This window comes from Budorcas taxicolor, chromosome 13, assembly GCF_023091745.1.
Source record: "Budorcas taxicolor isolate Tak-1 chromosome 13, Takin1.1, whole genome shotgun sequence".
NCBI lineage: Eukaryota > Metazoa > Chordata > Mammalia > Artiodactyla > Bovidae > Budorcas > Budorcas taxicolor.
The window spans coordinates 18,547,015-18,573,100 of record NC_068922.1 but is presented as its reverse complement, the minus strand read 5'-3'; the positions used below and the strand labels follow the sequence as shown (position 1 = coordinate 18,573,100).

The window sequence follows — 26,086 nt, the reverse complement described above, 5'->3', positions numbered from 1 at the left end:
TTCATAATCAATACATGGAGGCATTCAAGTCAAATGACAGGAGATGGGTGAAAGTATACCTTAATTATGATGTTAAAGCTTCCCTGACATCAGCTAGTTCATGGACCATACAATGTATTTTCTGTAGGAAATAAACTTCCTCTTTGTAAAAAGAGGTCAATCAGTAATGACTGCTCCACACCAGGATTTTTATAAGGTTTGATATACTTCATTTTTTTTTCAAAACATACCCACACAGGCAATCAAACCACATTAACCCAAAACACCAAAAATGCAACTGCAAAGTAATTTGTTTCCCCTCCTAGCTACTACATCGACTTTATAATGAATTATATATATAATATATACACACACACATACGTACACTTAAGGTAAAAACAAGACACAATTCTGATTTTTCTAAATGCTTAATTTGGCACTGAAATCAGCCATGTCCACTTTACATGATTTTTGAGAGTCTTCCACACAACTACTTCTCTGAATCCTTTCTTTACCACTGTGCTCTTAATTCTTGCACGGTTCATTTTAATACATTATTGTTTCATAATACAATACTACAAATTGCAAATTACATTTGGCTCAAGGAGTGATTATGAAAAACACTATCACTGCTGCCTTTGCTCGAATAACTCTGATAATAATGAGAGACTGATTGAGCACTAAGCAGTCCAAGTGATGAGAAGGGTCAATTTGAACATTTCTATTAAGCTTCTTTTGTTAAACCCAACACTTTTGCCAGGTTAGAGGCAAATAATCATACCCTACATCTGGTTACCATGGTTTTCCTTTTCCTAAAGCATCAGAACAATTTAGTAAGTGGTACTGCCCCAAAGGCAATTCCTCAAATGCTAATGAGACCTAAGTCAAAAAACACATCTATGTAACAGGGCACTTGAGAGAAGAAAAGGTGAGAAAGAACGATACTTTACTGCACATTTTTTTTTTTTCCTGTTAGGACAAAGAATCTGGAGTATTTAGTAACAAAGATAGATAATCCCAATAATTTCTGTTACCCTCTGCCTATCTGATACTCACCCTGGTATCCAGGTTATACATGCTTAGAAGGGAATGCAAACACACACATACAGCTTCAGGGTATCTTTTTTGAGTCAGAAATACTCACCATCAATTAAATATGTATTGCGAATCAAATTCAATGCTTTGACACTTGATAAGAGATACCTAACAAAACGGCCAGCTTAAGCACCCTCCAATATATCCTGATGTTTACTGAGTAAATGAGAAAGGCAAAGACAGAGAGATAATGTGGTCATTGGAGTTTGGGTGGGGGGGCAGGGAGAGGAAGGAAACAGATTTTTGGATAGCTCCCGGAAACTCTGAAAGATGAAAACTTCCCCAAAGAGCTCATTATCCATAAAGTGAAGGGGTCAGTCAGCACTTTTTTCTGTCGATGATAGGAAACAGTTTCTGTTGATTCACATTTCTGAGAATGCTCTCTGCAGAATAAATTAGGACACAGAGCAAAACTTTTTATCTTTCAGTGGATTTGCATATTCAAATTTAACATTAAGGAGCTGACATGTTCTTTTAAGGCCCAATAGGGCTCTGCAGGCAAATAACCAGGAGCTGGCGGTGGTGGTTAAGTCGCTAAGTTGTGTCTGACTCTTGCAACATCATGGACTGTAGCCCGCCAGGCTCCTCTGTCCGTGGGATCTCCCAGGCACAAATACTGGAGTGGGTGGCCATTTCCTTCTCCAGGGCATCTTTCTGATCCTGGAATCGAACCCGAGTCTCCTGCATTACAGGCAGATTCTTTACCGACTGAGCAATGAGGGAACCCCCACCAGGAGCTGGAGGCCACACCTAATTCTTAGGCCAAGAAAAACAAGCAGGTGCCCTCAGAGGGTGCAGCTCCCCAGGCCTTGGTGCCCACACTCGCCGTCTACTGACTCACATCATCCTCTTAAAGAACAAAGCATCAAGGTCACATATTTGGTTAAAATCAGCTTTCTTACTGGGTTCTGGTGAGTCTGCACACATAGAAGATGGTCATGTGACACCAAAGAATGGCAAATGGCTAGAAAAGATTCTTCATCCTTCTGTGCTGCGGCTTCATTCTATCAGGAAGCGCAGCGCTGAGTACTGCTTATGACTCAGTGTGGTAAAAACCCAGCTGGTAACTAGGATCCACAACCTAGGGATGGGTTCAGGGACTGAAGGCAGGCGCTTAGGAGGAAGAGGCGTGTTTAGGGACTCAACCCCATGCAACATGCTCCTCCTGGGAAGGGCAACGTGAAATCCAACAATTGGTCAACCACCCCATTTTCCCTGTATTTGGCTGAAGAGTTCAATAAGCATTCCAATATAAAACTTGTAGATTTGTGTGCTGGCCTGGAACTTCTCTCATCCCAGCTCACTCCCACCTCCTAAGAGCTGTCACATCTGTCTACACCGCCTGCTGTGTGGTCTGAGGCTCCAGGACTCTCTGGCAGACACACGGCAAAAGTGCGGCTCCGTCAGAACACGTGTGTGTGTCCAACCAATGCTTCTGGAATTGAAGCCGACACCACTCACATCGGTTTAAATCCCCAAGTTGCCCCTTTTACAGCTGCTGTTACAGGATATCATCATGTTGCTTTTCCTAGGTTGACGTTCGATCTGTCTGGTCTAAACTAGTATAATCATGGTACATTAGTAAACCTCACTTCATTGAGGTCAACTCACATATACACTCCTCCTTGGAAGGGTAGCTCCAATTTGGTAGGAAAAGGAAATACCCCTAGTTGAGATAAAACTATTTTCCCCAGCCTCTTGCAAAAAGAAGAGAAGATATTAGTTAAGAGCATGACACTGGAGCCAGATTCCTGGGTCAGAATCCCAGCTTTGCCTGTCACTAGCTATGTGACTCCCTACACTTGGCCAAGTTGCTGAATCTCTTGGCTAAAAAGCAACCACCCTCACAGCTTCATTTTGAGAATGAAGTGAATTATACATTAACTGTGTGTTGGCACAAAAAAGCACTCAGTACATATTAACTATTTTATTATCATTGTTAGTCTTTATTTCTGGCTTACAAAAATTGATGGCACTTCCAGAAAGATCCTTAAAAAGGGGGCTGCCTCCACTAGCAGCTGCCTCTTCCCCTTCTTGCTTCTTCCTGCTTAGAATTCTCATATGACACCCAGAGTTGTCACCACAAAGTGACAGTGAGGACAGAAATACATGTCGGGAGATTCGTGTTCACAGCAGTACTATTCACAACAGCCAAATGGTAGATGCAAGCAAAGTGTCTATGGATAAGGAAAATGGGGTCTATACACACAGCAGAATATTATTCAACCTTAAAAAGGATGGACATTCTGACGTGTTACAACATTATGCTTAGTGAAATCAGCCAGTCACCAAAAGATAACACTGTATGATTCTACTTACATGAAATATCTCGAGTAGCGAAGTTCAGAAAGACAGAAAGGTAGAACGGTGGTTGCTAGGGATAGGGGATGGAGAATGGGAAATTACTGTTTAAAAAGGAGACAGTTTGCATTTTACAAGATCAAAAGACTTCTGGAGATGGATGGTGGTGATGGTTGCCCAACAAAATGAAGATGGTTAAGATGGAGCCAAGATATGTAAGCAACCTAAATGTCCACAGGCAGATAAGTGAATAAAGAAGTGGGAGGGTGTGTGTGTGTGCGTGTGTGCATGCACCATGGAATATTATTCGTCCGTAAAAAGAATGAAACACTGTCAACTGTAGCAAAACGGATGATGAACCTAGGGATGAGCACGTTAAGTCAGATGGTGACAAATACCGTATGATACACTTATATCCGCAATCTAAAATACATGATACAAATGTACAAACGAACTGATCAGAAATAGACTCACAGACACAGGAAGCAAGCTTATGGTTATCACAGAGGATGCGGAGAGGGGAGGTATATTGGGAGGTATATTATAGCTGAATCCCTTTGCTGTACATGTGAAACTAATGCAACATTGTACATTAACTATATACTTCAACAAAAAAATTTTTTAATGGTTAAGAGGGTAAATGTTATAACATACTTCGCTACAATTTAAGAAATAAAGAAATATACATTAAGGATGGCTGAATAGAAAAGGAGGTACTGACAGTGCTGACACTCTGGGACCACCATACACGTCTTGGTCAATCTTCAGACTCCTTTTAGAGAAAAATAAGCAGTGTCTTGTTACAACCATAGTTACCTGGGTCTATGCTACAGCCAGAACAATTTCTCCCAGAAAAAATCATGGAGGTGAGGAGGAAAGAAAGACAGTCTCCTTTCCGGGATTTGGCTTCCCCAACAGAGGATCTTTGTAAAAGATCCCATCTTCATGTCAATACTTCAGCTGGTTGGGTCCTACGGTTCCCAGCTACCAGTTTTCTCTAGACGCCTCTCCCCACAGTCAGTCCACAGTGGCCAAGGAATAGCATGATGGAGACAACAGCCTTCCAAAAGAGAATGAGCAGAACTAACTGAGAACCCAAACCCCACCAATCAGAGCCTCTTCGATTCAGGCCAACACCGCCATTCCAGCTGACAAAGACTTCTCAGCAGATAAACAAGAAGAAAACATTCCCTGAGTCAGAATGATTTCATTTCCCTTCATTGTTCCTGAGGCTGTGTGGGCATTTCTCCAGTTGGGGTGCAAAAACGCCTTCACACACTTCTTTTTATTTGGCTGTTAATAGAGTTTCTCTCTAATCAGATGGCTACCTCTCAGTTGTGTGTATTCAGGACAGTGGAGGATACTTCTAGAAGAAAATATCCTTTTCCATTACAGACCCAGAATACTAGGAAATAATATGAAAATTCTACAACTCTTACCTCACAAGAATAATAATGTTCAAAGGAGTTTTGCCAGACTAAATAGACAAGCAGGGGTCGACTCTAAGAGAAAAAGCATAAAACTTTGACAGTGAAGATAATAAGACCCATATGGATAAAACTATATTTAAATATGGGACCTTTCAGAAAAAAAAAGTTCATAGGAAAAATGTTATATATTTTTCTATCTGTTCATTAAAGTTGAGAAGACAGATCTAAAAGCTTTGAAAAAACCTTTTAAAGCATCACAGTGGTTTCTAACTATGACCAAATAGTAGCTAACTAGTTACATTTCCTGCTCCTTAAAAATTAGTTTATAATATCTTATTACTGAAATTATAAAAGAAGGCAAAATTGTGTCACAGCAGGAAATACACACATAATTCTACACTTTCCTGGGAAATATATTTCAAGAAAGAAATCTAGTTGCAGTATTTTTGAATGCAAAAATGGCTATCAAGTACAGAATACATAGATTGATTTGTGATATTAAAACATGCATGTAAAAAATAACATAAAGGTTCTTAGCAAATGATGCGCACAGACAGAAAACAGCCAGAAACCCTTCAGGAAAGGTCTACAAACTAAATAAAATCACAGGCACTGTTCTATATACCAATTCAATGGTCTACATAAACCATTAATAGCTTGAACATACCCAAAACTTCATACCCTCTTGAATGGAACATGAAACATGAGCTGTGTGGCCTTGAAAAGCAAAGATATCTGCAAATCACAGTTTATTAAATTTTCTTTGAAGCCACAGGAAAGGCAGAACTCATAAATATTGGGGAAATCAGTCCTGGGAAAACACAGTCTGAAAATGTATGCACTGTAGAATGAGGATTCCTGATATGTATGTTGTAATGGTTAAGTATCACAATATTAAAAAAAAAAAACACCTCTCATACAAGGTAATTTTAGAGCTGGTGTTTTGATGAAGCAAGCAATTTTTTCCAACCCCAGGCCTTGTTTTGCAAGCGTGAGGGAAAGCTGGAGGCAGCCCTATTGTCACTTAGCATCTGAGTGCTCAGGGTCCACCCTCTCTGTTCCTGTGCACGGCAGCCCCACTACTGCCAACAGGAGGGGACAGGGCAGAGACGGAGATGATAAGTTCTCCCACCTCTGAAGGAAAAAGAGATCCCACAGTCAGCAAAATCATTCCATCACTCTACTCCTCCTTCCTCCAATTACATTTTGGTGATAACTTCCTTTAAAAAAAAGTTAATTCCTCGTATCCTAATGTCTATGAAAAGTGAAAGTCTCTCAGTCATGCCCGACTCTTTGCAACTCCATGGGCTATATAGTCCATGGACTTCTCCAGGCCAGAATACTGAGGTGGGTAGCCTTTCCCTTCTCCAGGGGGTCTTTCCCACTCAGGGATTGAAACCTTTGTAAAAATCTGCAGTTGGGATTAACATGCCACTTAAAACATCAATTCTATTGCTCAAAAACACAGACCTCTGGCACAGGTTTCTGTACTTGTGTAGAGAGTAGGGCCAGGGAGGAGAAGAACTTTGCTTCTTGAAATGGGAGTTAATACACGATATCCTTGGAACAAGCTTTAGTGTCAGGAGATTGTGCTGGCATCACACAGAGACACTGAACGACGAAACAACGGCAACCACTCAACACGCGTCCAGGGACATCTGTCGTCAGCAGCTCCCATGCAGCCAAGGCCACGAGCACCTGTAGCCCCTCAGTGGAAGCACCGTTGTGCAAGTCCTTCTAGCGAATAAGAAACACACTCCTAGCCTGTTGGACACTTTTGATTCCACATGTAAGTGACATCACACAGTATTTGTCTTTCTGTGATTTATTTCACTTGGCACAATAACGCCCTCCCAGTCCATCCACACTGTTGCAAATGGCAAAATTTCACTTTTTTAAAGAAGCAGACTCACAGGTAAAGAGAACTAGTGGTTACTAGGGGGGAGAGGGAAGGATGGGAGAAGCAATTTAGGGTTTAGGGGTGGGGGGTGAAGAGGTACAGACTATTGGGTCTAAGACAGGCTACAAGGATCTATTATACAACACAGGGAATATGGCCAATGGTTTGTAATAACTATAAATGGAGCAGAATGTTTAAAAATTGTGAATCACTATATTGACATCCTATAACTTATAGAATACTACACAGCACATATACTGTAATTTAAAAAAAATAAAAATAATTTAAAAAGAGAAACGCAGCCCTGCCCTGGCTTTGACGACCACACTTCTGTTTTCCTCCTCTCTCTGCACTGGCCTCTCCTGGGTCCCCAGCATCTCCTTCTGCCAACTGAGTCCCCACGCTGAGCCCTCGGGCATCTGAAGGGTCCTCAGAGCTCAGCCTCTGCCCTTCTGACCGGGACAAACTTCCTGGGCAGCCGCTCAGTTGACTCTGCCCCAAACTCTTTTCCATCCTCGGCTCCCAAACCTCTACGTCACCAGGCCTCCCCATGTGCCCCCAGCACCTCTACTTTTACCTGCAGACAAGTAAACACCAGTTTCAACATGTCATGTCTCCCCAAATTGATCCTCTGGAGTTTTCCTGTCGGCACCTGACTATCCATCCAGCTGATTGGGCCGAAGCACAGAATTGTTGCTGACTGTTCTTTCTCTCTCATTTTTTATATCTAACCAAGGATTCAAGTCCCCTAGATTCCGCCTGAGAAATACATATTGCATCTCTGTCCCCTCGACCACCACCATCTCTGGTGATGATTTTTACAACAGAAGCTTAGCAGAGCTTTCCAAGTTAAAAATTACAGTTTTCTTTAAAACTGTACATTTTTTCAAGCCATTCTCCTTTTTCTTAAAGAGACACATGTAAAATTTGATCTATAGAAAATTAGAAAAAAAAAACATTAACCAACTGAAATCTAGTTTAGCCATATTAAAAGAAGAAAGTATGAAAGTAAATAAGGTAAATATTAATTTTACAAAAAGAAGAGAGGACACGTGATCCTCTGTGCTGACTCTGCAGTGAAGATGAGGCACTGAGCAAGGTTTATGTCATAAGTATTTCCTGAGCATTTTGTGTGCCAGAAGCTGTGCCAGGCAATGGGAATTGTGGGGGGTGGCGGGGGGGGGGGGGGGGGGAAATGGCAATGATCAGGTCCTTAAGCAAAGTTAAATGACAAAAATAAGCAGTAGAATAAAGAGCAAAAGATATGAATTTGTAGTTCACAGAAAAGGAGTAATACATGAAAGTGTCCAGTCGCACTCAATAGAGAAATGTATATTAAAATATTTTCCACTTGTGAGATGGTCAAGCCATTCTTTTGAACAGCTTCATAGTGTCCTCAGGATAATATCCTAACTGTATCACGAGTCCTTGACGACAGCCCACCCTGCCTCCCAAATGCCTCCAGGCTCCTCCTTCTACACTTTTGCAAACCTAGAGGACTTCTACCACTAAACAGCATCTTTCAAATTGTGTGTTGTAATCCCTTAAAGACATAAAATTGATTTGGTGGGACTCACCTAGCATTTTTTTTAACGAATTATAGAGTAATAATAATGACTACAACAGCTAGCATTTACCAAGTGCATTCTTTGTGCCAGGAGGGGTTCTAAAGTGCTTAGTACACATTAACTCACTTGAGCTTCCAGGCACCTCTGTGACGCAGGCACTGTTATGATCCATGCTTTGCAGCTGAGAAAAGTAAAGCTCAAGGGTATTCTTGAACTTGCCCCAAACACAAGGCTGCTGAGGGTACAGCTGGAATTTGGACCCGAGCCATCTATCTTCAAAGTCCAGACCCTCGACCTCTATACCCTGCTGCCTCTCAATATCAGAGCCCATTGTGAGGAGGAAGGGCAAGGATCACACTGCTTAAATGTTTACTGGAGTTACTGAGTATATAAGGCTTCCCCTGTGGCTCAGACGGTAAAGAATCTGCCTGCAATGCAGAAGACTTGGGTTGATCCCTGGATCAGAAAGATCCCCTGGAGGAGGAAATGGCAACCCACTTCAGAATTCTTGCCTGGAGAATCCCTTGGACCGAGGAGCCTGGTGGGCTACCGTCCACAGAGTCGCAAAGAGTCAGACATGACTGAAGCGACTGAGCGTGCGCGCACGTGTTACAGGTGGAAGGTGTTTCTTGCCGCAGATCATATCAAAAGAGTTTGAATCCCTTTGATGCAAAAGGCTCCTCTCCCCCAGAAGCCTCATCAGATACAGAGCTCACAACCTCTCTAGGTCCTCGGTTTTGAGGTCATCTTCTGGAGGGAGGCTGACGCTGCCTGCAGCGCTTGGCCCACTTGCTCTGATCGCCCACCTCCACAATCCCTCTCCCACTGGCTCCCTGCCTCCTGCTCACCTTACTCCCACCGCTTCATCCTCCACACCTGATGTGGAGCCTCCCCTGGAGTAAGCCTCCAGTATTTGTGGAATGTGCAGATTAAAGCTTCTATCCCTCAGTTACTGAAAATCATACACACTCCATAAACAGACTTGAAAAAAATCCACCCCCTCATGCTCAGAAACAAATCTTTCCAGGTGAGCAGTGAAAATTCTCAGAATTCATTTCATGCCCAGGTGACGTTTGTGGGCGGTGCGTGGCTGCACATGCGTCTGAGTCATGTGATGTGACAGCTGACAGAGGGACGCAGAGACGGGACTAGACACCGGAGGAGAAGGAGGCAGTTCCCTTCAGAAGTAATCAGTGGAAAAGAGTATTTTTTTAAAATGTCTGTATGTGTTTAACTGAGTCATTTTACTGTATGGCAGTTTGGCACAACACTGTAAAACAACTATACTTCAATTAAAAATTTTTTTAATAAAAAAAAAAAAGAAACCAAGAGAAAAAAAGCAATCAGGAGCAGGCGCCCCTGGCCACCTCACACCAGGTAACTGCCTTTCCTGCCCAAAGCACCATCTGGGGAGCACACTACCCTTCACGGGGCTGTTTTGGCTTCAGATCCACAGCCCTCAGCTGCCAGTTTGCAAAGGAGCCCTGAAAGTTAATCTTTTGTAGAACTACTCGTCAATATGATGGCCCATCAGGAGGTTTCCTGCTCATTTATACTTACCTGAACATGGAGACACATCAAGCCAGATTTATTTGAGGGGAATCACCTTTCCCCTGTGTGCTGAGGACAACTCAGGTCTGCAGTAGAGAGTACCCAACACAGATGGTTGTCAGCGCTCTGATTCTGCCAGGCGACTGCAGCTAGGCTCCTAGACACACGCCAAAGGAAAACCGCCCGCCTGCGACACTGCCTGTCGACAGTGCTGTTACTTTCTTAAAACGGTTCCAGGATCAGCCTATCCTGAGATACAGTAAGTAGATGCTCTCATTTTCTCTGTTAAAAATGTTCTTATCTTCTAAAAGCAAACAAAATTCAAAAGGAGAGAGAAGAAACCTGAAACTCTCAGAATTCAAAAGTACAGGTGAGATGGTTTCCTAAGGACTAAAATCAGTTATAAATGCAGGAATTAGGTCACTGAGTTCCCCGCAAGCAGCAGTGGGAATCTGCCAAGGGGTGAGGCTCCCAGGGAGCTGGATGTGGGACCAGCCTCCCAGAGTGGGGACCCAGGGCTGGGCACTTCCAAGCTCCAGGCAGGTGCTGATATGGGCGGCAGGGATTAGAGAAAGGGAGGATTAGGAGAGGGAGAAGAGGCTGAGAGCTTATTCTTAGGAAAGGAAGAACTGCCTTGAAACAATTTTAATAAAAATAATAAACAAATAAAGGAGCAGTGATGGAGCCAGCAGGAAGGTGTGCAGAAAGAAAGAGAAGGGGAGTGAGGTGTGAGAACAGAACAGAAGTCAGAGCCTTCCCAGGACTCTGGGCCATCCCGAGACGGGGGGCACAGGAGGAAAGATGGCCTTTTTATCATCATCATCACCATTCAGATCACCACAGAGCACTGAGTAGTTCCCTGTGTGGTACAGTGGGTTCCCATTAGTCATCTATTTAATACATAGTATCAATAGTGTATATGTGAAACGAACACAACACTGATAATGTATATGTGAAGCTGGCACAAACGTAAAGCAGCTATGCTCCTATAAAAATTAATTAAAAAAAAAATAAAATCATCATCACTAGCGTTCCAGACACGGAATAGACAAGTTTGAGGGTCCATTGTGAACAAGGGGATGTGGATGTTAATTTTTAATTAACAGTTAAATTCTTGAGTCCTTAAGAATTAATTTAGAGAGAGTCGTAATGACCAGCCCATCACCCCCTAGATCAGAAACATGGGCCAAAAAGTGGTCGAGGATGGACATCCCTCTAAATTAACTGGAAGAGGAGAAATGGAGAGAGCTTAGTACAGAAAGTGGGGATGTTTTCCAGTTAGTTTGTGTCAGTTCAGTTCAAGGTCCCTGTTCCTTTGTGTGGACAGAGAATGTAAAGTTGCTGAGTTTCCTTTTTTTAGGGACCAGAATTGTTACATAAAGCAATAGATCATGAGAAAGAGAGATGATGTTTTCCATACAGGTGGAAGGTAAGCACATTACAGATGCTGTGGCAGAAGAGATGAAGGAGGTGAGCATCATTCCCCATCCTGGTCAAGCCATACCGCAATGGTCAGGACCATGCCAGACCTGGGGCTGGGAGGGAAAAGGGGAAAGCTCCAGAGTGCCACTAGGCGTGGGGCTGTCTGTAAGCTAACCTGGTGGGAATGGGCCCCAGAAGGGGAAAAGCTAGCCACCAGGTCATTCTCTCTGGGTAAAACCCAGAGAGCTGGTTGAATAGCTTGTGAAGAGTAAAGCCAAGGTTCTGACGTCTTTTAAGAACAAGATCTTACACCATCTCCTGGAGCCTGACACTTGAGGCTTAGGCAATCTTAACACTTACTCCTTGTTTGAATCTATGACCCCCTCAACCAGACAATCCCCAGCCTGAAACTTCAGGTCTACCCAACGAGAAGAACCTAACTTGGAAATCCTACCATCTTTGGTTTTTTGCAAGTTTGACGTTAACAGAAAATTCTTAAATCATTTATGGCTACTCGGAGCAAAGAAAATGGTCACTTCCAGAGCAAACAAAAGAACTTGATGTAGCTCCCTGAGCATGAAAAGGCTTGCTCCCTGGGGACCATCTTCTGAGTCACAGGCCAACTTGGGAAGTGACTTCAGCTCCCAAATGCAGAAACAAGCACAGCCCTGCCCTGGCACAGCCACTGCTCATCACCTGCAAAACCACTCCAGGCAGAAATTCCTCACGGGCCCTGTCACCACTTATTCTAGCAATTTCATGGACTTATTTATCTATTCACACGGCAAACACATTATCTTAGTGTGGGTTTTGCCAGAAGCAGATCCTGAGTCAGGGTTCGGGGCTGTGGTCTAACAGAAGCTGAAGAATTCGGGTCAGGAAGTGGCGAAGGGATAGAAGGAAGGAAATACAGCTGGGCAGGATGGTTCCCAAGCCTGGAAGAAGGGAGCTTGATGCACAGACAAACTCTGGGAGCTGGAGGAGGGAAGGCCTCTCTACCCCGGGCTCCCCTGGGCAGATGAGCGCAGATTCTAATGTCAGGAGGTCAGAGGAGGTCAGAGTGGGGCCTGGGGTGCTGCATTTCTGCTAGGCTCCCAGGTCCTGCCGTGCACATTCACGGCTAAGGGCACAGACTTAACACCTCAGCGTTCTAACCCTAAGGCTATTCTTGGGTCCTTGGGCTTTCTTGGGTCACTGGTTGAGGCTGCCTTGAGCAGGCATTGTTGAAGGTGCTACCGACAGTTCTGTACAGCAGAGCTGGGGCATCCGGGCAAGCCAGCATCTCGTACGTTCAGCTTTTACTCTGAGAGACTTGGAAGGCTGCTGGGGTTTGAGAGGAGGTACATGCCATGACTGCTAGCTGCAAGGTTCAGACTGCAGCACAGAAGCAAGGGCAGGAGTAGGGAGTGTAGCTGGGAGACTATTGCCCAGATCCAGGAAGGGACAAGGATGTTGCAAAGTACGAGGATTACAGAGATGTGCTGAAAACAGATCAAATAGACCTTTGCTTTCGTACATTATAGATTAAATGTGGAGTGTAAGGGGAAAAGGAATCGGAATACTCCAAGCTTTCAGACCTAAGCAACTGAAAGAACCGAGCTGCCATTACACAAGAAAGGAAGATGGGCAGGAACAGTCGGAGAAACACCTGAGCTGCACGGGGAACACACATTAGGTTTCAGATGTCTGCTTGGCATCCAAGCGATTGCGTGAAGAAGAGGTCAAAAGAAGCTGCGCGAGCGAGGGATGTGAAGCTGGGAACCGTCTGCCTGCAGTCTGTCTTTAAGTTCTAAGGCTCTGTTTCCTAAGAATGCAAACATTCTGTGTTACAGAAAAGAGACACAGAAGGAGACCGAGCCCTGAGCTTTGGGAACCACGATATCTGGAGGATGGGGCAGGACCAGAACTGGCAAAGGCGAAGGCGATGGGGTGAGCAGGGAGGAAGGAGGCCCCAGGAGCATGATCTCAGAGAAGAGCAAGAACTGACGTGCCGAATGCTCCTGCAGACCGAGGAGTGGGTGCAAATGCAGCAGGAAGGTGTGGCAGGAGAGGCCGCTGGCGGCCAGATGAGAACAGGCCTTATGGAGCCACGGGGTGCAAGGGCCTCACTAAAGGGGGGTTTAAGAGAAAACAGGAAAATGCAGGCAGCAGACAGAAACTGATCCCACGGTTTGCTGTACTGGGTGAAAGAGAAAAGGAAGCACTAGCTGGAAGGGGAGGTAGGGAGAAGACAGAGTGGGTGCTCCGGGAGGGAAGGGCCAGAACCAGGGTGAAGGAGAGAAGCAAGCGTTGCTGGAGCAACGTCCCGACATAAGCAAGCTTAAAGCATGGGTCCTAGAAAAAAGTAAGTAGAAAGTTTAACAGGAAATCATAGGTTATCTCAGTATGATAGGAAACCTAACCAAATTTTACTCTTTAGATTCTAAATAGAGTATTATTAAACACAGGTCAGAAAAAAAAAATTCCAACATTCAATTATGTAAGAGGTCACTTCCCCAGTGACTCCTTTAAAAGACAGTTGTAAAGGATCAAACAGTTTCTTTCGTCTAATACACTGTGGCTTGACAAAAATCCATTTAGGAATAACATGTACTTGATCCAGTACATTTAATGTGAAAGATTCATAGTCTTTCAGATGGTAACAAATAAAAACATTCAGAAAGAATATTTCCGGTCTTTGCGATGGTAAATGTCATTAGCCAAGTTTGTCTTCTAGTGCATTTTTTCGGTAGTGTGTGGTATTTATTTACCCCATGTTAGTAAGGAGTGAATAGTCACTGGCTTTCAATTTTCACATCAATCGCAGGAGAAAAGATTCTATTTTCTACACAGTCTGGTATTGAAATTGACTTAGCATCTCAGAACTGTCAAAAATTTCTTTTACGAAAGGTTTGCTTTACAGAGACTATAAAGCAGATGTCATCCTTGACACCTGCATTCTGCATTCAGGCCGCTGTTCTCTGGAAAAGCAGCGTTAAAGGACGTCAAAAAGGTCTTAGCGAGGCCCAGCCGTCACGCTCGGCACCCCTCGGCTCCCTCTGCAGTCAGTTTCCGTGCTGGAGATGTCAGAGGCTCTGTGCTTCAGCTTCTAACGAGGACGAGAAGGATGCTATCAGCTGCCCAAGAACTCATCTTTGCTAACAGGTCAGTCTGTCACTTACTTTCCTCTGTTAAAAACGGGAACCTCTGTTTCCATTCAAATTAGAAGAAGTATATATTAAGTATGGGATTAAGGAATTCAGAACTTGCTCCAAGGAAACCTCCCAACAGGTGTACTTACATAAAGGACCTGTTCTCTGCCCAGATGACAAACAGAAAAACAAGTAAAAGTATGCAAATTCGCTCTCTTCCCGCTCTTTCTTTCCCCATGACAAACTACTGCTCCTGTTTTTCATTAGGTGGGCCTAATTTTCTCCACATTTATTTTAACTGTGTCCCCTAAATCACCAGCAGGCTGCAAGGGACGTCATTCAATTTTACCAATGAGAAACCGCTAACCTTAATCCACAGGGCAACTGGGCCTCAGGCAAAAATCCACAAGTCCAGGTATTTCCGACAGGAGCAAATGGACATTGTTGCGTGTGCCTCCATCCTGCAGCAAAGAGGGATTCCTCAGCTCAGGAGGGGGCGAGGGGATGAGGGGAGGGCTGCAAACTGCTACCAGGTCAGACAGAGGTGACTTCTTCTCACAGAAGAAGACCACTTAGGACACGGCTTTCCTCTTCATCATCCCACTTCTCTTTGAGTGTGATGCAGTTCTACACATCTCGGAAACAGAGCCAACTCAGCAGTCTTTCTGAAAATCCAAGGGGCTATGGAAGAAGGCTCTGCCCTAAAGCAGGGATCCCCAGCCTCCGGGATCTAATGCCTAATGATCTGATATGGAGCTCATGTAATAATAATAGAAATAAAGTGCACAATAATTGTAATGCACTTGAATCATCCCGAAACCATCCCCACCCCACCCATACTCCGTGGAAAAAATTGTCTTCCATGAAACCGGTTCTTGGTGCAAAAAGGTTGGGGATTGCTGCTCTAAAGGAAGGATAGTCTGAGATGCACTTGCAAGAGCTTTCACACCTGTGAGACAACACCTGGGCCGGCAGCTCTGTCCAGAGAAGTTTTTATAAAGGAACATGTGCCCTCATCCTTGGGGCCCCTGCAAACCTCGGTGTCACTATTTGCCAATATCGCTCTACTTTTCCACACTGGAAGAACGTCCTGGTTCAGCCATCCCTGACCAAAGATATTTATTTGTTCAGAAGCTCCCCACCCCCAATTTTTTTGTTTTTTGGTCTAAACTGTATAATCCATCAAGGGATGAACCTTTGCCAAAAATTGCCTTTCAAACTGGCCCGTTTGTCCATCAATGGATGGGTGACTATCCCAACCTGCACGCCTCATCACCCACAGACTGTTCCTGCCTGCCTGTGTCCCCAGCCATCACATCACTCAATGAAACCAGACCAGTGTATCACCTCCTCCCAAAGCACCCATCTCACAATCGATGGGTATAGTTGGGTGAGCTCTGAGTACACCAGCAGCAAGGACGATGGTTTTCCACTATGAAAAGGGGCCGAGAAAAGAGGGGATAAAAACACTTCTCTGCCAAGCAGTAAACCCCCGAGCTTGACATCAAGTACAAAAAGTTCCAGGGGACTTCCCTGGTAGTGCAGTGGCTAAGACTCTGAGCTCCCAATGCCGGGCACCCGGGTTCAAACTCTGATTGGGGAACTAGATCCCACATGCCTCAGCTAAGACCCGGTTCAGCCAAATAAATAAACAATAAATATTAAAAAAAAATAATAAAAAGTTCCAAAGCAATTAATACAAACATTATGAAACCATCAAAACTGCTGATGTCGTAAACAAAATTTGTCAACAGCCACTAAGAATTCATTAAAAGTAAATTTATTGTTTTTTTAAAAAAAAAAACAAAACTGTGCAATATGTGCTTCTCAAGACATTTGGACTCTGGCTTGTTGCTCATCTCTTCTCAGGCTTCAGTTTGGCCAGGCTAAACGAGAAACACGGTACAGACACACGGTTAGTGAGCACAGGTAAGGCAGACAACCACGACGCGTGTTTGCTATTCTCTCATAAGCCTACAACGTTTGATCCAGACTACAACATCGAGTTTTAAGATCTGATCGTGTTCAATGTGTTCTGAAGACAATTATATACTGAAAAGGGAACGACAGCCATATATCTGATTTCAACCAAACAAGGTTTCAAACGAAATTATCCTTTACCTCATACAGAACAGGATAAAACCATGCTGGAGGGACCCAGGGAATCACTGTCAATGTAATTGGAGGATTCAGTTTTAATGGTGACAAAGCACCACGGCTTTTGTTTTCACGGTCCAGGGGGTGATGGGCCCTCAGCCGTCATGTGTCAAAGCACCCTTATAAGGCGTGAGTGGGGTCACGTCCAGGAAGCTTCAATTTCAGACGGCAGACAATTCTATGACATTGAGAATGATTCTAATTTTTCAGGCAAAGTAGCATCAAATTATACTTATTCCAGGGTGAAAAGGAGGGAAATACATCTTATTATCTGAATATACTGTCCCAAATAAGGGAGTTTATTTTCTTTTTGATTATTTCATTCTGGAGATGGAAACTCACCAAAAACACATTGCTTAATGATGCTGTTGCTTTCTTTGAAAAGTAGACACATTTAAAACATTAAACAACAGATCTCTCTCCTTCTAAAGGATAGACTTAGTTCCCTCTTTGGTGGCAATTTCAGACAATTGCAGAATTCTAGGAAACATTTTATGGTATTATATTTGAATAGCCAAGCATTCGAGAACCAGAATATCCAAAGGTATCTGTGATATCAGAGGGCAGACAATCCCATGATAGTCAAAAAAGAACGAAGGCTCTAAATCAGACCCTCCTTCTGCCCTGCACTTTCACGAAGAATGATGACATCAACAAAGTCACGTGCATCTGCTTCATAGAGAAACTTGGGTTTCTCGGATCCAAAGCCATTTTAATTAAGGCTGTGGGAGTGCCTTTGGGGTAAGAAAAGATGTCATACAAGGAGAAATTCATACAAACAAGGAACACTTTACATTCGTCCCTTGATTCCTTATAGATTTAAATTTGTGATTTAACACTTGCATTAAGGCAGCTTTTGCATTTCATATACTCCATAATTTATAAGCAGACATATAAATATGACTCCCAATATTCTTTCCTAGAGCTGTTTATCAATAATTAAACCATTTTTATGACTACTACTCAATACTCAAAGTAGAAAACCATGTCATCTGTATAGACCAACGAATAAAAATACCGATTCAAGGTGCCATGGATTCCTGCAGTACAGTTTTAAATATATATATATATATATTACCATGTGTAAAACAGATAGCTAGTGGGAAGCTGCGATATCACACAGGGAGCTCAGCTCCGTGCTCTGTGATGACTGAGAGGGGTAGAATGGCAGGGAGGTTCAAGAGGGAGGGGATATATGTATACAGAGAACTGATTCAGGTGAACAGCAGAAACACAGCACTGTAAAGAAATCATACTCCAATAATAAATTTTTTTTTAAATATGGTATATCTATTTGGCCCTCATCGAATGTAACCAAAACCCACAGACAACTTACAGGGGAAGGAAGAGAGTGTGTGTGTGGACGGTGGGGAGCAGAGCCTGCGAGCCTAATTTGAAGGAAAGCATATCATTCCCTCAAGAGACTAAAAAGAAAAAGTTCACGTGCCTAAAAAGCCAGACGTGTAACATCTAATGCTCCTTACCCTTACTCTTTGCTTCCTGTTAACCAAAAACAGAAACAAATCGTAACATCCCCCACCACACACACACCCCACATCTCCTTACAAAGTGTTCTAAGAAATTAAATGCACATACACTTCTTGATTAAGGTATTTTAAAGCAACAGCACTGAGAGAATCTCATCCTGTTTTCCTCAATAGAACAAAAAAGAAGGAAGAGATTCATTTTAAATCTTACTATCTTCCCTTCTGTTGTCACAAAAAAAAAAAAAGGAAACATAAAAGAATCAACCCAAAAGTCTATTTAGTCTCAAATAATTAGATTCAGTAGGTACGGAGGCAGTATAAAAAATGTTTTGAAAAACCTAACAGTGTTTTCAGAGTCTTCTCAACTACTAAGGACATATCATAATGGTATGAAGGAGTGCCAATAGACAACCAAAGAAAAAGTTTTTTTATTCTAATAAAGGGTCCTCAACTCATTTTCAAGTAGGAGTATTCGGCAAGCTTCAATCATTTCCCTAAAGGAAACCAGAGGGAAGAGGGCCACATTCTAGGGAACGAGACAAGATACTGCAACCTGTTAGGATATATCTGCATTGTCCATGTGGTGGTGTGTGGCTCTCCTGGGAGGAAAAAAAAAAAAACTGTTTTGTGGAATTCATACACTTCCTGGGGTAAAAGTACTCCCGACACAGCTAGTTTGAAGCTACCTGCATGTAGCATCAGCGCTCTGCCGATACAGTGGGCATAAATCACCTCAAAAGCAGAGATCACAGTATATAATAAAAGGATTAGGAAATGATGAGTTTTGAGTAGTTGTTATCTTTGTCATAGAAGTTATCTAATTTTTAATAATGGCTGGGTTTAACAGTCAGTGGCAAATTTTCCAAAAGTTGAACAACTCTCACAAGTCAGCATGAGCTTACTCTAGCATATCTGTCCCAGAAAAGTGTGAATGTCTATGTGTTTCTCAGTAGCCATTCTTAAGCATTGGGAAGCTATGAACTTAGTTTTTAGGAAAAAAACTTCAGCCCCTGCATTTAAACAAAAAAATGTGATTTTCAAGAACACTCAGGCCTTTGAAGTCACAAATCAGTTGTCATCGTCACAGAGCTGGCTTCCACTACAGGTTAGAGGTATAACCTATAGCATTTGATCTCGTGTATGTGTTCCCAGTCACTAAGTTGTGTGCAACTCTTTTCAACCCTGTGGACTATAGCCCACCAGGCTCCTCTGTGCGTGGGATTTCCCAGGCAAGAATACTGGAGTGGGTTACCATTTCCTCCTCCAGGGGATCTTCCTGACCCAGGAATTGAACCCATCTCCTGCATTGGCAGGCAGATTCTTTACCACTGAGCCACCAAGGAAGCCCACATGTTTTATGGAACTTTTAGCTCAGAAAAGATTGTGTAGGGTTGCATTCAGGGTCCCTTCGAAAGAAAATAAATTTGCCAAGTGCCCCCACACTCACCATTCCTGTGGCTCCAAAAAGAAAACTCTACCATAAAGCCTCTCTTATTCTGGAGTTGCAAGTAACAGGAAAAAAATAATGTCCAGTTAAAATAATGTATAGATTTCTAAAATAATTTATAAACAAACTAGAATTTTGCTTATTTCATATTCCATGAGGAGAGCAGAGCACTGACTCCATCAAATAATGGTTGGCTGATGAAGGAAACCTACAAGCCTACAGAAAGACTTCACTCAGGAGGGGGTTGTAGAAGCAGGACTGGTCTCCAGGCCAGATGTGTACATTTTAGGGGAGGTTTCCTCTTATTTCATAGTTTCTGATTCAAAGAAGACAGGGGTGCAAATTCCCTCAATGTTAATTGATGGGCAACAGCCTAATTTCTGTGTGTTATATAGATGTCTGATTATGAGCTGAGAAGCCTCCTGCCTAACACCAAAACAGAAATAAAGTGGAAGTTAGAGCAATTCCATCCGTCAGTATACCTGGGACGTGAAAATATAATGATGAAAGATGATCTGACTTAAAATGCATTCAGGAGTGGTATATCAACAAGATATAAACTCCCATATAAAAGGATGCTAATTCTAATGTTTTGAAGCACTGAATATGGAAATGTGATCGTATTTAATTTAAAGCTGATACTGCTCATGGGCCAAGCTCTGTGCTATCTATGGCTATAGTTTACTTCCTCCACGCACTTGACTTAGCTCTGGCTGAGTCCATCCACAGGACACATCTGGTGTGTGTGTAGCCTGCAGGTTGGGCTTGAGTCCTCAACTTCATGGTCTTGACTTATCTATAACTCCCTGAGTTATTGAGGTCAACCTCTGGACCATAAATCAGGAAATTCTATGAAAATAAAAACTCTTGTTCACATTTTACAATTAAAAAAAGCTAAAAGGAAGGGATTCATAATGCAGGATAACGACTTTTTGAAGAGTTAAGTGGTGATACCATCTGTTTTCAATTTTAAACCATCATCTTGATATGTTTAGGGTTTTAATTTATGGAACAATCAAGCAATCTTTATATTTGACATTAAATACCTGAATATTATAAATCACCTCCAATGAACATTTATGGGAGAGTTTCAGAGCAACTTCTGAACAACTTGTCACTTTTATTGTGTAGCCATGATTTGTAAAAAAAAATGATATGCTAAGTAATCCTAGAGTATAATTTAGGGGCACAAAAACAACTGTCAGGAAACAGCCAGAGACTGCATTTAATGAAATCTTTACTGACTGAAGCAATAAGTATTAAATTAATCAACACAGCTTAATTGAAGCTCTATTTGTAACATTTTTTTAGACTTGTTATTAATGAGCCTTTATGCACTACCACTAACTTGAGCTCCATGTTCAGTGTCAACAATGAACCATTGTTCACACACACAAAAGAATAAACAGGGGCTATGAGGGCCCTTTGTCTCTGTCCCTCCTTCCTCTCAACAGTTATTTACATGGTTGGCAAGATAGCATCTTTCAGGCACTTTAAAAGGGTCTGAAATAGCTCCAGCGAAATCCTTAAGAAAGTAAAAACACAGCAGTGAAACCTGGGAGTTAGAAAGGACTCTCAGCTGACCTCAAAGTCCTCACATCTGGCGCTAGCCTGGCACTCACAGTGGGGACGGGCCATTCCTGCCCGGTAGCACCTACCTGAACATGTCTCCCAAGCCCCTCAGCTTCCCCTTCTTGGCTTTCATCTTCTCCTTCTCCTTGTCTCTGTCCTTCTTCTTTTCTTTGCCTATTTTCTCTTTCCTCCGATCGGGCTTCTCGCCTCTGTCTTGGTTTCCATTCATCTGTCTCTCCAGAGAGTGGGAAGGCTGGTCGCTGGCTGTGGATACAGATTCCCTTCCTGATCTCGAACTTTCTTCCGTGTCTTCTTCCACTTAAAAGGAAACAAACACACAAAAAAAGATAAGGAACATGGGGAACCAAAGGGATAAAAATAAGGAGGTTGAAGTCATGTGAGGGTTTCTTTCCCATATTTCCAATGAGGCTTGCAAACGTTGTTTACCCTGTGTAGAATTAGAATGGAACATGAGATGTGGATGACTACCATACATGTGTGTACTCCTGCGTGAAGATGATGGGCCAACGGTAAGAGAGTAATAGTCACAGTAACAGTAATAGCAATGGTACTAGTATAGCATTAGTAATAGCAACAGTATATTATTAGTAATAGTATAGTATCAGTATAGTGATAGTAATCTGAGTCCCAGACCAGTGGATTCCCTCATGTTGATACAGAGCCTGTACTGCTGTGGGGATAAGCAAGCCCTCAACACAAAGCTGACCCCAAAGATCCTTAGTATCATATTTGCAAAATGAAAATAAGCAGCCTCTCACCAACAGCTTCCTTTCCTCTTGTTGTAAGAGGGATGAAGCTCCACCTCAGCCCCTCATGAATTTGTTCAATTGCACCACTCACTAGTAAGCACACAAATGTCAACACAGGACTTCTTTCCTCAGCCTCCCAAATATGTCAGTTTGTGACAATATAGAGAAGACTGGGTGTTCACAGCCTCTCTAACTTTTTCCTTATATTGTCATTACATTGTTATTGTGAGGCCAGCATTACAAGCCAATGTTACTATATGTTCTAATCTGAAATAATGTTGCATTTTGGTTGACACAATGGCAAGTGAACAGAGGTGGATGGAGCCATGAAGGCATAAATCCACAGCCTCACAGTCCTTTGAACTCTGCAGATAAAAGCTATACTTTAGCGATAACAATATTCCATCCTTTGAAGCAACACTTAGTCAGCATATGGTCCAATGGTATACCCCCAACTTTTTGCATCTGAAAGAATGACAAGTCTCCACCTCCGAAAGAACTTCAGGAATTTCTATTTTAGGATGCAATAGATGCGCTCGTGCACAGCCATCCTCATAAATCCTTTCCCAGATTAGTTGCCTAAGGTTTTTCCAAATATAGTAAGAATTATTGGAGCTCCAGGGTACCTCTTGAAATCTGAGGTCATTTCTGGCCCCCTGCATCAACAAAAAATGTAGGAATCAGTGCTTTTGAGCTTCTTTTAACACAGAACCATATAAGACTTTCACAAAGAACCAACCTCTAGATCAAGTTAATATACCTTCAAGAGAAATTCAGTCTTGCCCCTCCACCAGAACTTGAGTTAGCAATACACAAAATTATGAGTATAATAAGACCAGTCTCAGTATCATCTTATTTACAAGACAGAAGCAATCACAGCCTTGGAAAACAAACTCAGGATTATAAAAGGGGAAGAGTGGGGGAAGAGATAAATTAGAAGTTTGTAAAATATACATGCTATTATACATAAAATATAGAACCAACAAGGACCCACTATATAGCAAAGGGAACCCTATCCAATATTCTATAATAAACTATATGGGAAAAAAATCTGAAAAAGTATGGATATATGTATATATATCATTGATACATCATTGAATTACTTTGCTGTACACTGGAAACTAACACAACATTGCAAATAAACTATGTTCTATTGTGAAATAAAAATCAAATTTTAAAAAAGTACATCTTAGTATCTTAGTGTCCTATTAAACTCTCACAGATCTTAGAAGATACTAACAAATGATGGCACCACCTTAACCAAGTTTTTAAAAATTTTTAATGCTAATTATTAAGCTAATAACCAAAGAAAGTGTAGAATTCATTTTCACATTTGATTAAAAACATGAGGCAACCTATTTTCCATCCCATCCCAGGCTACAGCCAAAGAGTAAAAATACCACTGTGTCTAAATCCAAAAAGTACTTTGGAAGTCACTTAGACCAACATCTTCCATTTCTTGCTAAGGAAACAGAAGTTTGGGGCCAGCATACCGCCAGTGTGGGGCTCTCTGTACTATATTCTGGCACAGTTGTACCTCAGCCAGACCTTCACATGTTTCTTTGATCAACTCTGTGATTGCTCAATTCCATGCTTCATACAGCATGGATTCAGGTCATCTATCATCCAGTCACTCCACTCTCTGCCCAGAAGATCATTCCAGCAGCCAGCACCATATCTCAAGAAACCCACTTCCAGTCTTGTGTGGTCGTCCAGCGCTGTGACTAGTAGCTGCTACTGATGAAATTACTCCCGTAGTTCGAACGGATGTGCACAGGGACTCAAGGACAGGCTTCCAACCAAAGAGATGAGCAGAAAGGCTGGCTTCCCTCTGCACTGGGGTAACTAACTGGGAGCCACTCTCCTTCTCCAAGGGACAAGCATGCATTTTCAAAAGATGATCATTTTAGTCTCTGTCAATTCATATGGAAATAGGAATTGAGAGGGTTTATTAGAGAAAGCCAGTTCCAACTTTCAGATGGACATTGCTAGAGAAAATCCATAGCCTTACAAATAAATGCTGAGTTAAGGCTGTGATTGTTGTACACACAGAGCAGGGAAAGAATAGTGGTCCTGGCCCAGGGAGGTCTCACTGTGTAGCCTTTTCCAATGGGTGCTCCCCGGGAGAATGTAAAATATCACTTAAGCAGGGTTGCAGCCTCTTGTCTGAAAACATCCTTGAATGTGGCTGTGCTCTATCTGGTTACAAACCACTGCTTCCACACTTTGGAGGAAATGAGTGTGGCCTCGATTTGGAGGCAATGGACCAAATCATGATAAGACAGTTCTCAAAAGCATTCAGGAGCTACAAAACCTATATATATACTCAAGTTAGATAAAGAGATGCTAGTCAATATTCTACAAGTCCTGCAGGCAAAACTCATTTTACCTACCCATCCAAAGCGCTTTGCACAAACTTTTGTTATTGTACTTCTCATATGATACAATCACAGGGATTCCCAGGTGGCTCAGACGGTAAAGCATCTGCCCGCAATGCGGAAGACCCGGGTTCAATCTCTGGGTCGGGAAGATCCCCTGGAGAAGGAAATGGCAACCCACTCCAGTACTCTTGCCTAGAAAACTCCATGGATGGAGGAGCCTGGTGGGCTACAGTCCATGGGGTCGCAAAGAGTCGGACACGACTGAGCGACTTCACTAAGCTTCTAAAATGAGGACCACTGGTCGGACAGAAGCTGCCTGTGAAAGACTGTTTAACAGGAAGGTTAGTGGTGAACTTGACTCATGACTTTATCCCAACCAGACACACTTTTACCCAGTCTCCACATATCACCATCCTCTGACTTCAGGACGATGCCTATGTTCCTCCATTAAGCCGGACAACACCAGCCGCACCCCAGTGCCAGCAGCCACAGGGAGGCCCTTGCTCCTGGTTATCTCATCACTTTCTGGTAGGGTTTTATACTATTACTGCTGATGCCGTACATACCGTCTAATGGACTGTATGACCCTCCACAATGTCTGAAACTATAAACAAAAAAATGAGCTCAATAAACATGAATGACTTCGTCTTCCACAGCGACCATTATCATAAATCATGAATGGAAGATCAGGAGCGATTCTGCTAGTTTTCTGCCCGATAGTTTTGGCAGAAGCACACGAGGCATCTGTCTGCTCTTGGCTCTGACACAGGAAAAAGGCAGCGCCTCCATAACTAACTATATGCCGAAGTCACATTTGTTGCCAATTCCTTTCATACTCCCAATAATTTCCTGGTGTATGTAATACAACTTATCTTCAAAAGTGGGTGAAGCAGAGAAAATTAGTATTAAATCATTTATTAACACCAGGTTTTGTAACGTCATTTTGTAAAATCAAAACTCCTAACTCAGTTTCCTGCTCAAAGCAAGCGGACTGTTTTACAATCGTACTTGTGCATTTGAGAATTCTTTATGCTTGTTCTGAACATTCCGATTTAGATAATACACTATCACAGAAATTCTTCTGGGGGTGTACGGATGTAACTAATCCTTTCAAATGCCAACTAATTAAAAATATTTAGCAATATGTGGCTTCCTATGTATAAACATAAGATGTTCTTTTAGAGTATTACATTATATATGCTTCAAACACTAAAATTATTTGATAGAGAAAAACAAGAATCCCACTTTACCTCATTTCTAGGCAGAATTACTTTGGTTTTTAAAAGCTTATGTAAATTGGTTACACATGCTTAATTTTTTTTAAATGTATATATTCAAGGTCATTAATAGACTGATCAAATTATTTTCAGTTTTAAAACCAATCCTTGTATAATTAATACCAGCTTTATAATAAGGTCAATAAAATACTTTATGCCCTTGAGAAAACACGAAAGATACTCAGATAAACAATTTTCAAGGAAGAAAAGCACTGGTGATATATAATGCACAAATGACTTGATCTATTGTGTTCATACAGTAAATTACAATGAAAGAACTAATCATAAACCTACATTTAGGTAAGTTACTATTTCCAATGCTATATAAATTTACATTTTTTTTCTCTTTAATTTTACTCTTTGCATGCTGTTTGCTTTCTTTCTGCAGAGGGTCTGCCTAAAGAAAGGCGGTTACCTCCTTCCAAACAAATAGAAATTTCCATTTCTGACTCACCTTCCTGCCTGTTCCAACCCACTCTGTGCACTGCACTATCAGCTGCCTTCCCATGCGACTGTCTGTAAGGACAGATATTCTGAAGGCTCTCTTTTTAAAGAAGGTATAACATGAAGCTGCTTATTTCTCTTCCAGGCAGCACATTCTGCAATTAAGACATACCT

At 42.3% G+C, this 26,086-nt stretch overlaps 1 protein-coding gene across 8 annotated transcripts in view; it reads right to left on the bottom strand.

The window, feature by feature from the left end:
- Positions 1-26,086, bottom strand: part of PARD3 (par-3 family cell polarity regulator) — a 592,324-nt gene that overhangs the window by 184,420 nt on the left and 381,818 nt on the right. For all 8 annotated transcript variants that reach the window (XM_052651068.1, XM_052651061.1, XM_052651065.1 and 5 more), the window contains one exon: positions 21,127-21,358. In XM_052651068.1, coding sequence (XP_052507028.1) covers positions 21,127-21,358 — 232 coding nt within the window. The remainder of the gene's footprint in view (positions 1-21,126; positions 21,359-26,086) is intronic.